Below are 13,411 nucleotides of genomic sequence, written 5' to 3'. Positions count from 1 at the left end.
AGGCTACCAAACGGTTCATCGACACTCATGTAGGCCGCATAGACTAGTTCCCAGGCCAAGGACGGTGATGTTCAAACTTTTTGACTTACAGAATGGTCGTTTTGCTATTTCCTCGTAGTTTGTAGGACTTACGGTCCAAGCTAATTAAAATTCCTCACTACATTTTCATCTTCACTAGAACATTCAGGATTTATTTAACCTATAAATTGCTGAACCTGGAGTTTTTGGTAGTCCTATGGAAATCACTTTATGTACCACTATGGGACCATTGGTCTTGTTTGAAAAACGCTGCCCTGGAACTAATCAAATAGTAATGTGGAATAAAGTCAAAAGTACGTTACTGTCTATTGTTTTCAGCGCCTGGTGCAGTCTGTTATATCAACATCCTAAAAATGTATCTGCCATCGAAGGCCGCACTTACTACCCTGAAAGGCCGCATGTGGCCTTTAGGCCGCAGGTTCCCCACCCCTGGGCTACATGATACCCTGAGTTCCATAATATCGAAAATGTATGTTAAACATAAATATATACTGGCAAAGAAATTTTGGATTAATTTAAAAAATACAATGTGTTGGATGAAGTTGATCTTAAAATATCTAAACATAATCGTATCTGAAGAAAAACCTATAAAACAGAGTTCATGGAGTCATTCCTAAAAATACTAACCACTAGGCGTCGTCAGAACTTTATGACATATTTTTCTGCGAGGATATCTTCGCACAAGGGCAGGAACTTGGCCGAATGGTCTGGCGCGCCTGACCCATATACAGACATAAAAAAAACTGATCGGGATTCGTCCCCGGGGGTGTCCTGGGTTCGATTAGGAATAGACGTGGCTACCCCAAACTTGTTAAACTGTTCCCAAATTGTTCGAAGATATCTTCACACAATTGGGAACAGTTTAACAAGTTTTGGATAGCCACGTCTATTCCTAACCTTCATAGACTTTGTTTTATTATTTGACTCCACAACTTCCTATTTATAGCTACACTAAGCTTTACCCTGCTATTACAAGTTAAAGTTTTAAATTATTGCCTAAATATAAGTATGTCGGCAAGCGTAGAGTATATTTTGGTCAAAGCCCAAGAATGTCTATTTCTTTCAAGTCTTTTTGTACTATTATGAGAGTTGTTTATTTCTATTACAAAAACGGCTTCATTTTGGAAAACTCTTCGAATGGTTTATATCTTGCAAACGATTTGTTTTTACTTTACAACTTACAAATAACAAGACGCAAGCTTTACATTAATGTTTGATTTAAATGTTGCCTTTAACAAATGAATCTCTAGTCGCTGATATATAGGCAAGGTGCTAGAAACAGCTGCCAAACCGTGCAAAACTGGTAGGAACCTGGTCGAGTGGCCCAGGGAGCCTGAAATATGGGGATAAAAAACTACCTGGAATTCGTCCGGAGAAGCTTTTTGGGTTTGAAACCCATTAAATAAGGTGTGTGTTTTAAGATGTAATATTAAAATGTTCAAATTTAAGCATTTGTATATAGGTCTGTATTCGCTAATTCCCCAAAAGTGGTCGCATTGCTGGAACGAACAGCACCAGGAAACACACAATACCTGGAGACTGGAGTTCGCACGCATATGTGAGCTTTTCTTGCGTTGAAAATTCCACGATCAAATGGTCAGTGACAAAACCCCAGTCTCCCATGTCTTTGTCCATTCACAAAAACGTTGTTTCGTCCTATAAGCTTCGCCATAAGCGACCTATCACGTCCTACCCCTTCAGTGTTGAATGGAAACATGGTCTGGGCCTCTTTCATGGGCCGACAACTTTCTGTGCTGTCACGATATAATGACCTCTAGTACAGAAAACGTGCAGTCGATAGGACTTCCGTTTGGCAGGTTTTCATGAGATTTTTGAGTTATTTCCGGGTTCGTACCAGATCCCAAAATGGACTAATGAGTTTAATTCGCCTAAAAGTTACGTTCACAAAGCAAATGTTTACATGTTGAGAAAGGCGTATCCGAACAACCGGTTGCATTCTGATTTTTCAAATGACGTTCTTTCATCAAATTCTATTTTTTTAGGAGGAGGGGGGAAGTCATCTTTAATGCTCTAAGTCCGCTTAAAAAACACAACACAAGTTAAAATTGTAAATACAAAAAAGATTTAACGGGTTAAATTTCCAATAATGATTGGAGGCAGTTAGTTCATAGATTTTGTTAAAAAATTTCATTTAATTTTTTTTAGACGAACAAGTTTTTTAGAAACATGTTACGATTTCTAAAAGCTATGTGGCCTAAATAACAAATAGTACGGTAATTACTTTATTGGTGAACCACAAAGCCGATAAAAGGTACCAACAATTGAATGACGCAGGTTTCAAATCCACAAAATCAACACAAGGAAATGTCTCATACTTTTCTTGACACATGTTGTTTTTACCACATGCATAGAGAAATATCAATGGTCAAGTTATTCCCAGTGTTAAATGTTGGCCTGTTTTTATTAACTGCTAGGAGATTACAAAAACCAATACAACATCATATTACGCCAGGCATATTAAAGGTGTTGAACCGAATCAAGTCGGTAACCAAGCATTCCCAAACGACAAGGCTCAGCAGGCTTGAAAAATCTAACCCGCGGTGGTATTCGAACCCAGGTCATGAGTATTCCATGATCGCTGCGGGTCTATGGAAGCTTCAGGGCTGATCCCAATATGAATGTATTCATCTTAACCAATACAACATATGCTTTTGTTATTTGCCACATAAGTATTGTCATGGAATGTTATAACACGTTATTAGCGTTATTTTTGATTATCCGGGCAAATCTACATTTAAATTTAACCCGGGTTTTCCGTATTTGGTCGTTAAAAAAACTAAAAATGTTTACCAAAAAATCCCCCAGCTTTGCTGCTAAAAATAACCTGAACATTTGCATTTAGCTTAAATGTGGAATGGCGAGACTCAAAATGACTCTGCTTGATTATTCCGGACTTCCATAACATGTCTGTTGTCCCAGCACGATTTGAAAGCACTCCGTAGCACTAATCACAACAAAATGCAAATCCTAAACCTCAGCGAAGGGACATTAGCGTCGTGAATTGCGATTTCTGCTGTGCATGCAATTTTTAATAAAATCCACCACTTGGTTTAATCTATGCTTTGTCGTTCTTAATGTTGGCATTTAAAGCCGTATTTGGACATGGAAAATATGATATTTGGACATTAGTGTTATTTGCAAAGCTAATGCTTGGATGTAGGCCGACGAAACTAATTATTATATCTTGCTTTTGCATTTAAAACATGGAATCCAAAATACCCATTTGTTCAGTCATGTTCTTCTTTTAAATTAGTTCTGTTTCGCTTTCTTGTATTAATGGTAACCAAAACAAAATTGCCAGTTAGCTTGTACTAGGTGAATATACTTTATTCCAACAATTGCTTGTTGATTTGATGTAATACTTATAGTTGTTTTTTTTCAGAAAAAAAAACACGTTTTTGTATTATTATTCTTGCAAACACCACAATTCTACTAAAAAACGGTTTAAATTCTAGGTTCTCAAGAGCAAACTAGTTTATCTTTTGATTCAAAACCGCCCTTGTCGTTTTGATAAAATATTAATGACAACGTGGTCCAAACATATAAAAATCTTTTTGGTACAATTCATGGCCTTGGTTGGATTAAACCCACATATACACTATTTAATTCTATTTTTTGGATTTTTTTTAACCGTTAGCTTGAATTATTACCAAAAGTACTTACAAAACAGTAATTGTTTATAACAGCGGTTCCCAAACTTTTTCATATTTTTTTCAAAACGGTCCTTTTGCCATTATTTTGAGGGCTCGCGGTCCTTGAGCCTAAATATGTGTTTCATAAAAACGAAATTTGACTGCAGTATTTTAGCTAGTTATGCAAAATTGCACATAAAAGTCATCCAAACACAGCATGTGACATCACAGACAAGACAAATGCACTACAATTGTGCGCGAACAATTACATTTTTGATAGTTGTCATTCAATAAAGGCTATTGTTAAGCAATGGAGACAGTTGATTCTCAATTCTACTTTGATTTAAACTTATTTAGTGGCACAAACTGACGCCAAATAAGATTATAGAATTACTTCAACCGCTTCGCGGTCCCCTCAAAATTGCCTCACGGACCCCTAAAGGACCGCGGACCCCAGTTTGGGAACCGCTGGTCTATAATAAATGTCTTTTAACATACAAACCTATGTATGTGATGTACTTGTCCTACTATACGTAGGAAAATGCACACTTTAGCTGACAAACAAGCAAAATAACGATAAATTTGTTTTGTAAACTTGAAAACGCACAGAGACAGCGTCCTGAAGCTGTCTTAATGCAAACACAATCCGCACTTGTTGAATTAGCAAACCGAATTGTTGTTTTAGAGTTTGCAATCGGAACTGCTTTGTCGGTCCTACGTTTTTGCAATGACTAAGCGATTTCCAATGCTTGAGACACAGGGACACTAAGCATACAGACCAGCGATTAGGCATTTAACTGTTTTGAATCGGCCGTTAAAAGGCGTATTGTTTGTTTTTGCATGTCGGTCGCTTAGTGATGCCAACAAAGTATTACCTAGTTTAAATTCCAGCAGATTTCTGAAAGGTAAACACTGGGGCGCCCGTCAAATGAACTTTGATCTGCACATTGTCGACTTTGGGGGGTGTAGACTGCGGTTTTCAAAGCAAACAACATGTGATTTTGATGTGTGCATCCAAAGGAACATTGGATATGATCAACAGATTATCGCTATTGTGGTCAACAATTTTTGTGGTTGCGCCTTAAACTTGAATTTGAATGAAAGCTGCACAGAAGAAAAAAAATAGTTGCAGATTTTTCATTAAACTGCAGAAAAATTTTTTTCATTACAGACCGTAGAAGAATCAGTAATCGTTATGTGCATATTTTTACTACTTTTTGCATTTTGGTACAGACATTTTTTAGCTCTTTTTGATACTGTTCAAAGGTGTAAATTTGCCTTACGGTAGATTTTTAGCCTGTGCCATGCTACATGGAAATTCTTGGTGATCGACTGATTCGGTTAAACTCCTTCTATATGATTTATATTTGAGTGTGCGGTGATCGCTGGTCTGCATAAACACTTCAGTCATGAATTTATATGCATCTTATCATGTAAAAAACGTTCGTTTCACATACCAGTTGAATAAACTTGCCGTCTAAAATCATTGAGTTGCAAATTCAGGCACTCGAAATAAGCATAAATACGACTTACTGAAGTGCGGTGTGGTCTGGTGGGTGACCTCGCAAATGGCCTGGGTTATTGATGAGAAAGGATAAGAAAAAAGCGGTACTGTGGCGAAACAATGGGAGTTAGAAAGAAGAAACTGCATGTGTAGAAAGATGTTTGTGAAATGCAGTTGCAGTTATTTGCATTTTTGCGATTAACGCAATTCTGACAACATAGTGGGTAACATTTTTAGCGTGAAAAACATGGCTTAATAGGGGATCATCTGCAAACACATTGTATTAAGGCATAGTAATCTATTGGTACCATGTAGGGATTAAATCAGGGGTGTCCAACCCGTGGCCCGCAGGAAGGTTCTGAGTAGCCCGCGTGGTATTTTTTGAAATGACTCATATTGGCAACTGAATCGCCTACGTAGTTTATGGCGAACTTTTATTCCGAAAAGTTGGCATTTATTGTTCGCTTTATTTCTTTGTTAATATACCCAACTGTTCAAGTTACTTTTATTGCGTCACAAATCACAATTGTTACGCATCACAATTTCCACATTGTTACGTCACAATCTGACTCGTGCTTTAAGAGTCAGTCAGTAATGTTTCTTGGTTCATTGAGATACATCTGGTTTCCGAGACTCGCGCAAAACGTATTTAGCAGTAAAACATCTTCCGCACTCTGCAGTGATATAGATTATGCCAAACAGGAAACAAAAAGCACATAACGCTAACATAACGTACTTTCCAAGAAAGGTTGACATGTAACTTTAAATCCCCTGTAAGATTAGTAATTTCTGACAGCCATATGGAAAAATCGCTTCGCAGGTCAAAAGCATTTTCACATGTCAATACCCGCCCTTCTTTTTTATACTCTTTCTGAAACCAGGCATTAAATGGTCGGAATTTAGGTTTCATGTGATAAGTTAATGTCATGTGAAAAAAGTTAGCAGTGAAGCAACTGCAAAAATATCAAATCATTGTCGTTGTTATAAAAGTACTTTTATCCGAACCATTATTTGCTGTCAAAGGGGTTCCTTGGTAACGACTGTTTTGCCACATTTGCAAGTGACAATTTTTGTCCCGGCCATGCTCTCAACATTGATCATACAAACGGAACTAGGCGCAGATTAAAACCACCATTATGCGCACCTGCTAGTGTGAAAAGATGGCACACTTAAATCGTGTTTATTCTGCAGGGGTGTAGAAACTCAAGCGTTTGACACCTCAGCTATTCGTAGCGTGCTATCAGAAACCGCTTTGAGCTGCCGGATTGATGACACAATTTGTCCGTTGATGCGTCAAAAGCTGCCGAAACCCGCTTACAACCGCAGGGCTTCCAGCGAACGGTCGAACGAGGGCTTCTAAACACCTAGCGGTCTTTGCACACTAGTTATCTCAGTTATTACTGGTGGCTGCGAGAGAATGAGAGAGAGAGTGGCCGCGCGCTGCTTTTTTTCCTTCCGCGCTTTGCTGACTTCGCGTGCGAACCGGCTGGTGATTACTGGTGCACTTCGAAAATTGACGACCGTGCGTCGCATCCCCAAAACGTAGGGGTACCACCATTAAAAAGCTAGTGTGTCATGAAGGTTGCAGTATGAAAATGCACATTACATAGCATTATGGCATCCAACATATTCAAGCAGAGCACCAAGGCAAAGAAAATGTAAAAGTTCAGTAGTTGGGATTGTAGTAACCACTGTAGCTTAGTCAGTAATATGATTTAAAGTCTAGGGTATTGGGTGCGGTGTTAGCCTAATCGACTTTGACTTAGTCGACTCAGTAATGGACTAATAAAGCAAATGCCAGATGATTTAAAATTGCTCCTCAGGCTCAGAATGAAAATTGCGTGCGCTGGAGTACAGCTATTCTAAAGATTGTATCGCACCTTTACATAGCCGGGCTTGCTGTATGCCGTGCACAATTTTAGCAGGGAGCGTCTTTTGAGAAATCATTTCTATACGGCAGTGACTTACCATTATTTAGCTGTTGGCGTTGACGACACGCAACGTTGTGACGCAGCGATTCACACATGTGTGAGGGGCGTGAAGTCGTCAGGTTCTTAAATCAATATTTGCTACGTGAAATTGTGCCTGACCCCGCGAAGAACTTGGCGTAATATATAAACGTGTCTATATATAAAGTCTACATATTCTGGAATTAAATCACAGTACGCCAGGCCCATTGAAGGCGCTATATGTTCATCTTAACTATTCTGGAATTACTGCTCAATATGATTGTTGCAGTGCATTGACCCGGACGTGGCAAAAAACAAACAAACAGTAGTAATAAAACTTATACAGACCGGTTGCATATTTTAACAGGACGACTATTACAGTTAGTCAATTCAGATAGATCCAGGCTGACTTTGCAGTGCTAATTGGCGCAAAACTACCTTTCTCCGTTGAGGAAATGGGCCTATCCGTTTAGCGTGAGCTTGTGGGGGGGCTTGCATGCTGTTTGCACAGGACCAGACGAACAAATAAACACTCGGTACTGTAGGGTGCTGAGGGGCAATGCGACACCGTCGTATGCGCGACGCGAAATAGCTTTGATCTTTTTCATGCGGCTTTGCACTCGCTTCGTGCAGTCCTTAGGCTGAAGTGTGGTCGGAAGCGATAGAAAAGGTGACTCTTTAGTTTTTATCGTATTGCTCATCAGATCAACGCTTATTTAAATCTTCATTTGAAAACCGATGCTTGATCAAAATCTTGAACACAATGCTTAACGTCTGTTTGAAGAGTGTTTGGTGGTTTTCAGATCGGTAGCTTTCTCTTAACTCTTATTATTGTTTTTGTAACTCATGTACAAAAATGCGATTGGTGTAGTACATTTCATCATACCCTTGTTTTATTTGCTGTCAGAAAAAAGTGATGACTGCTTGCTTGCGGTTCGTCCCGCAGAAGTAACAGGCAGGTACCCCAGTAAAAAGCAGCCCTTTTGTCTAATGCATTGCGGTGTACACGCGTGCCTGGTAGCAAATGAACTGAAGCCACAAGGTCAGAAAATCAACCTGGGACATTTATGCTGGAAATCAACCCTGGGTAGAGCAAGTTTACATACCCAACCGTGCGTGCAGTTCTGCTATGTAGCCTTGTGCTGGATTAAGGACTCGTTCTATTGAAGTAAGAGGGTTTGCAAAATAGGCACGCGAAGCGTTTCCTGAATTGGCAAATATTAGTGAGTGGCCAAAGCCAAAAAGGTCGCATTGTGAGCAAACTGACTATAATGGGGTCGATAATCTGTCTGATGGCTTTACCCGATTGCTTAATTGGCCGCCCTGGAAGCATTATCGTGTTGATTTTGCGTTTCCGTTCATTGGACGCACGAATTCGATCACTAGAGGCCTTACCTGGGGCATTCCAGTAAAATCAAAACGTCTACTACATTCCTTAGCTTCTGCCAACGCGTTTTTAATCCAAAATCGCTATCTTTCAGCACCTCGTGCGCTAGCCCATGGGGCCAAAAAGCCATTCATCGTGTGGCCACATTGAGCGCATTATTCCATGTCCCCTTTATTTGATATCTGCATCAATGAACGTCATTGGCCCAATCATCTATCTCACCGCATCATCTTTGAGCATTGTCGCGTCATACGAGGCCCATTGTGCCCTTGGTAGCTCATCGAACAAGCCCTTTATTGCTCGTTCAAGAGCCAATATAGGCTAGTATCAACAGAAGCGACAGGGCGTGCGTTTGCGCAAGATTAGCGCGGGTTTATCGCTTTTCCCAGTGGTCGTGCTTATTTTGACAATCTCTTTTCATGTAATTGAGAGTTAAAGAATGTCTGAGGCAGTGACATACTGTCACACAGCCTGACTTGATTTTCTGAGATGTTTGGAGAGGTTGAAATGCTCTTGACAGGCCGTGATAGATCTTGCATTTTAACAAATGCGCCCAAGAAACTTAATGTGGAATATTGTGGTATAGGGAGACAATTTTTAGTTGTTGTGTATCTGTGTAAAAATACCCTCTTTTCCCCTGTAACAAAATTTGCCTAACCTGTCTTAAAATCAACTGGATTAGCACTTTTTCTTTTTTCGGTCGTTTTAATTATCGTGTAACTTTTTTCAGCAGACGTTTAGTCACGTATAAAAGCGCTGTCAAACTGGATCGAGAGTTTAAAGCCAGTTGAACAACTGAACGACGGAAGAACATTCCTACCAATCGTGCACATGAAAATTGGACAAAATGTCTTTGCTATTCAAAGTAGTTGAGTTTCTGGACGACTTCAAAGCTGAAATGGTCATTTCAATCTTGCTGCTCTTTCTGCTTCGGAAAATATTTTCGTACTTCTCTTCTCGGCCGAACATACCAGGTCCTTTTCCTTGGCCAGTGATAGGCAATGCTTTGTCACTTGGCGACAAACCACAGCAGTCTATGCAAGCCATGGCAAAAAAGTAAGTTTTGTACAGTCGCCTTTCAAAGATTGGTTCAAATATATCAACTATAACCAATTTTTTTGTCAGCCGGTTCTATCACAAAAGTCATATTTTTTAGCCGGTTCTTTTACAAATAGTCAATTGACAGTAATCGGTAATGCTAATCGGTTCGCTGATTTCATAAAATTTCGTGAGACAGTTCTGTAGAACCGGTGCGAACAGGCTTAATCACACCACTGACTAGAACCCATTTCAATAATGTACACTTGGTATAAATTAGACAAAGGCATGCAGCATGAGCAAACTGTTATTATTTGATTAAAATGTTTTTGTTCAACAGATACGGCAACATCTACCTCATGAAGCTTGGAAATGTCGACGTAATCGTCCTAAACAGTTACAAGGTGATCCGGGACGCCCTCCAACGACAGGGTCGAGTATTTTCCGGTCGCCCGCAATTCAACTCGTTTCGCCAAATTTCACAAGGCAGAGGAATCGTCTTTAACAGCGAGTTAAGTCTTGGACAGAAATGGACAGACATGAAGCGAGTGGTCATCAAACTTTTGCATCGGTTTACGTCAAAGTCGGAAACACGTGGTTTGTTGTGTCGTCACGTCCGTACGGAGACATTGCACTTGGTCAAGGAACTGTGCGGAAAATCAAAAGAGGAGAATGCAGCAGAGAATATCATTCAAGTTGGCGTTGCCAATCTCGTCTGTGCCATGATGTTCGGACATCGCTACGAGTATTCAAACAAGGTACGTTCATTAATTTACATTACGTCCAACAATTTTTAATGATGCGTTTGGTTGACACGATCCATGATTGTAAATAGTTTTTCAAATAACCGGTGTGAATAATACGGACGATTCTGATAAAGTTCCCATGGGGTCTGCGACCGTTTCAATTGATTTCGCCCGAACCGAAACTGCGCATTTAAAATTCGAGGAAATTTATTAAGTTGTTGAAATGCACCGATGCCTACAAATCCCTCAGGCAGCCAGAAAATGCCCTTTTAGCGGCCAATAATCAGCCTACATGAACTTCAGCTTCAATTTCCGCTCGAAAAAGCTTTTGTCTGGCCGCACGGCATTCCCTGTTTCGAAAAGCGTCGCTATGACAACGCTTGTGAATCTTTTGGGGTTCGATGGCCTTCCGGTGCGAACCGGCCGCTCCATGATAATTCGATATTTTTATCGTGTTTACGCTTGTCTTATCGTGTTTGATCGCCAGTGGTTCGACCCGTATCGTTGAGTTCGCGTGACATTTGCCAATTCGCCGCGCTTAGGTTCGACTTGAACGCCTTGTTCGGTTGTTTGGAAAAAAACCCATCAGCCTCGGTATGTTAACGAGGTGAGCTCCCAGCGACGCGACCGACGATAAAAGCTGCTCCCCTGACTCGCACTTACAGGATTAGGATGCAGCAACTGTCCTCGGCTTCGCGTTAAGCTATCCCCGCGGCGGTGTGGGCCTGCAATAGAGCCTTGGTTTCTGTTTGAGGAAGCGTCTGCCGACCAAAGCTGTCTCTTGTTTGTTTATGGGGTCATCTTTGAGTGGCGAGTTCACGCGTTTGCCGTCGGTCGCCATTTAAGCAGCGGAGAGGCTGCACGAGAGCCCCGATCCTTAAGCCTTGTGTCTGCATCACATGTAACATGCCAGCGGGGGGCAATGACCATTACGCAAGCTTTTTAATTAGAGTTAACGCTTAACATGATATAAACTATTATGTAAGCACCATAAAGGTTAACATACGATTTTTTGATAAGGAAAATGGAAACTCTTGAGATCGTCTGTCAAGGCTTTTCCGCCAAAGGTTTTGTTGACACCCCTTTTCGTGGCTGTTTTAATCCTATTGGAAAATGTCGCGTAGATTATGGGGCGTAGATGCAAACCCGCTAAGGTGTTGTGTAACATTAGACAAATAAGTCGTTGCATTGTTGTGATAGATCAAATGTCTACCACTTAATGCCCCGTGGTATGAAATATTAGGGTGCAAGTGGAGACGTGCTTTTTTATCAATAAAACCATCCGCAAACTATGTACTTGGTGCTTATGCATGACGAACTTGATTCAGCTCAAATTACTGATGTGATAATATTTGTAAAATTGTTTTTACGCGAAAATAGTTCAAATACACCTCGCCAATACTGTGTTAGTTTCCAATTCAATTTAATACTTTAATGCCCCGCTTTAAAAAGGAAATAAGTTACACAAACGAAAAAATAACTGCGTGACAGGGTCAGTGAAAGGTTAAACACTGGCTGACCCGTTACTGTTTATTTAATAAGTAAAAAGTGCTCATGTTGGGGTTGTGGGGTTGGAGTAGCAAAGCAAAAACAACAATACATGACATAATAAAAGCTTAACACAAAAATACTAACAAAAAACATGAATAACATCAAAAACGAACACAGCAATGTTGCGGAAAACGAAACTAGAAGAATGATTTTACGCAAATCGTTGTGGATTGCGATATATTTTTCTGAAAAATGTTCGATTTAAAAACTGGCAAGTGGCAACACAGCATCTGCAAGAGCGATTGAACTGATGAACTAGAATGCCAAGAAAATTGTTTCGGAGATTATCATTTGAATCAGTCATGAGCAACATGCGACCCTTCACTGACTTGAAATGCCAACCGGCTTTCGAGGATTAGTGGCGTGTCAGAGAATGATCTGGCATACGGAATTGCCGCAAGACAATACATTGGGTTTAGCGCGCAATGTTTGCCGAAGTTTAGACAATAGAATGCGTCAGGCGTCGGAATCACGGAGGATCACCGGTAAATAAACTGTGGCCGACCGCAACACGCGAACGCATACTTTAAGCCATGGTTCTTAACACTTTTCTGACGCTTGTACGCTTTCAGCTTTTATGATTTTTTTCCTACGTTATACCTGACACAAGAAATTGATATTGTGGTATTTTTGACAAATGTTAAATTAGTTTAACCAGAGTAAAACTTAAATACGCGTCCCCTGATTCGGTGATCCGTACCCCCTGGGTTTACGCTCACTCCAATATAAAGCAATGTTTTAAAACCTTAAATCGGTAAAACGTGACTTTCTTCATTGAAATCAAACTTTGAAATAACATGTATTGGTAAAAGTTCTAGTTTAGAGGACAATCGTATTTCAACGAGATGTGTTTATTCTGCTGGCATAGTCAATTAAAAAAAATAATTCATTGGTAAAAGAACTATGATGTTTATTTTGCATTTGTCTCGTAAAAGAGTATGAGCTAACAAGAAAATAAGCCTTATTTGGTAATCGTAAATTTTGCCACTCTATCAGGAATTTTGCCACCAAAACATTATAGAAACAGAGAAATGTAGTATGGCATTGAAAATAGTGATACCTTACAGAATTATTATTCAAACTAAAGTACTAATATCATTTTTACGGCCATGACCCCGCGACAACGGTTTATTTAGTTTTAACTCAAGATTTCCGCGCCGAGCAGCTTTACCGAAGCTGAACCACGTTAATAAATTTGAAAATAAGGGAGCCTGAGCAATGCAGCACATTTGTAAGCTCCAATGGGCGTGACCGGTGCCCGGGCACAGCTGGCATACTTTCGCATTTCAAACGAACCCATTTGCGGGTTGAACAACCGCCAACGGTACGGACCTTTGCTTGACGAAGGGCTTGAAATTGATTCGACTAAGGCAACGTTAAACGCAGAGCAGGGTACGTATCGCATCATTGACCACCATTCCGGCGTGGTTACGCTCTAAATCTTTCCCATAACGGGACTCTCTTTCCCTTTATGTGACAAATCATGTCGTTGAGCCGTTGGTAGGCATATAGTATTAGTCGCTTAAACTAAAGGGCTGTCGAAA

At 40.2% G+C, this 13,411-nt stretch overlaps 1 protein-coding gene across 1 annotated transcript in view; it reads left to right on the top strand.

Moving 5' to 3' along the window:
• Positions 1–6,709: 6,709 nt before the first annotated feature.
• LOC145222957 (cytochrome P450 1B1-like) overlaps positions 6,710–13,411 on the top strand; it is a 34,852-nt gene continuing 28,150 nt past the window's right edge. The window contains exons 1-3 of the mRNA XM_080089218.1: positions 6,710–8,313; positions 9,263–9,588; positions 9,911–10,328. Coding sequence (XP_079945344.1) covers positions 9,380–9,588; positions 9,911–10,328 — 627 coding nt within the window. The 5' untranslated portion in view covers positions 6,710–8,313; positions 9,263–9,379. The remainder of the gene's footprint in view (positions 8,314–9,262; positions 9,589–9,910; positions 10,329–13,411) is intronic.

The sequence above is a fragment of the Phallusia mammillata genome, chromosome 4 (assembly GCF_965637545.1).
Source record: "Phallusia mammillata chromosome 4, kaPhaMamm4.hap1.1, whole genome shotgun sequence".
Taxonomy (NCBI): Eukaryota; Metazoa; Chordata; class Ascidiacea; order Phlebobranchia; family Ascidiidae; genus Phallusia; species Phallusia mammillata.
Note: the sequence above shows the minus strand (reverse complement) of the source record. Positions and strands in the feature narration are given on the sequence as shown.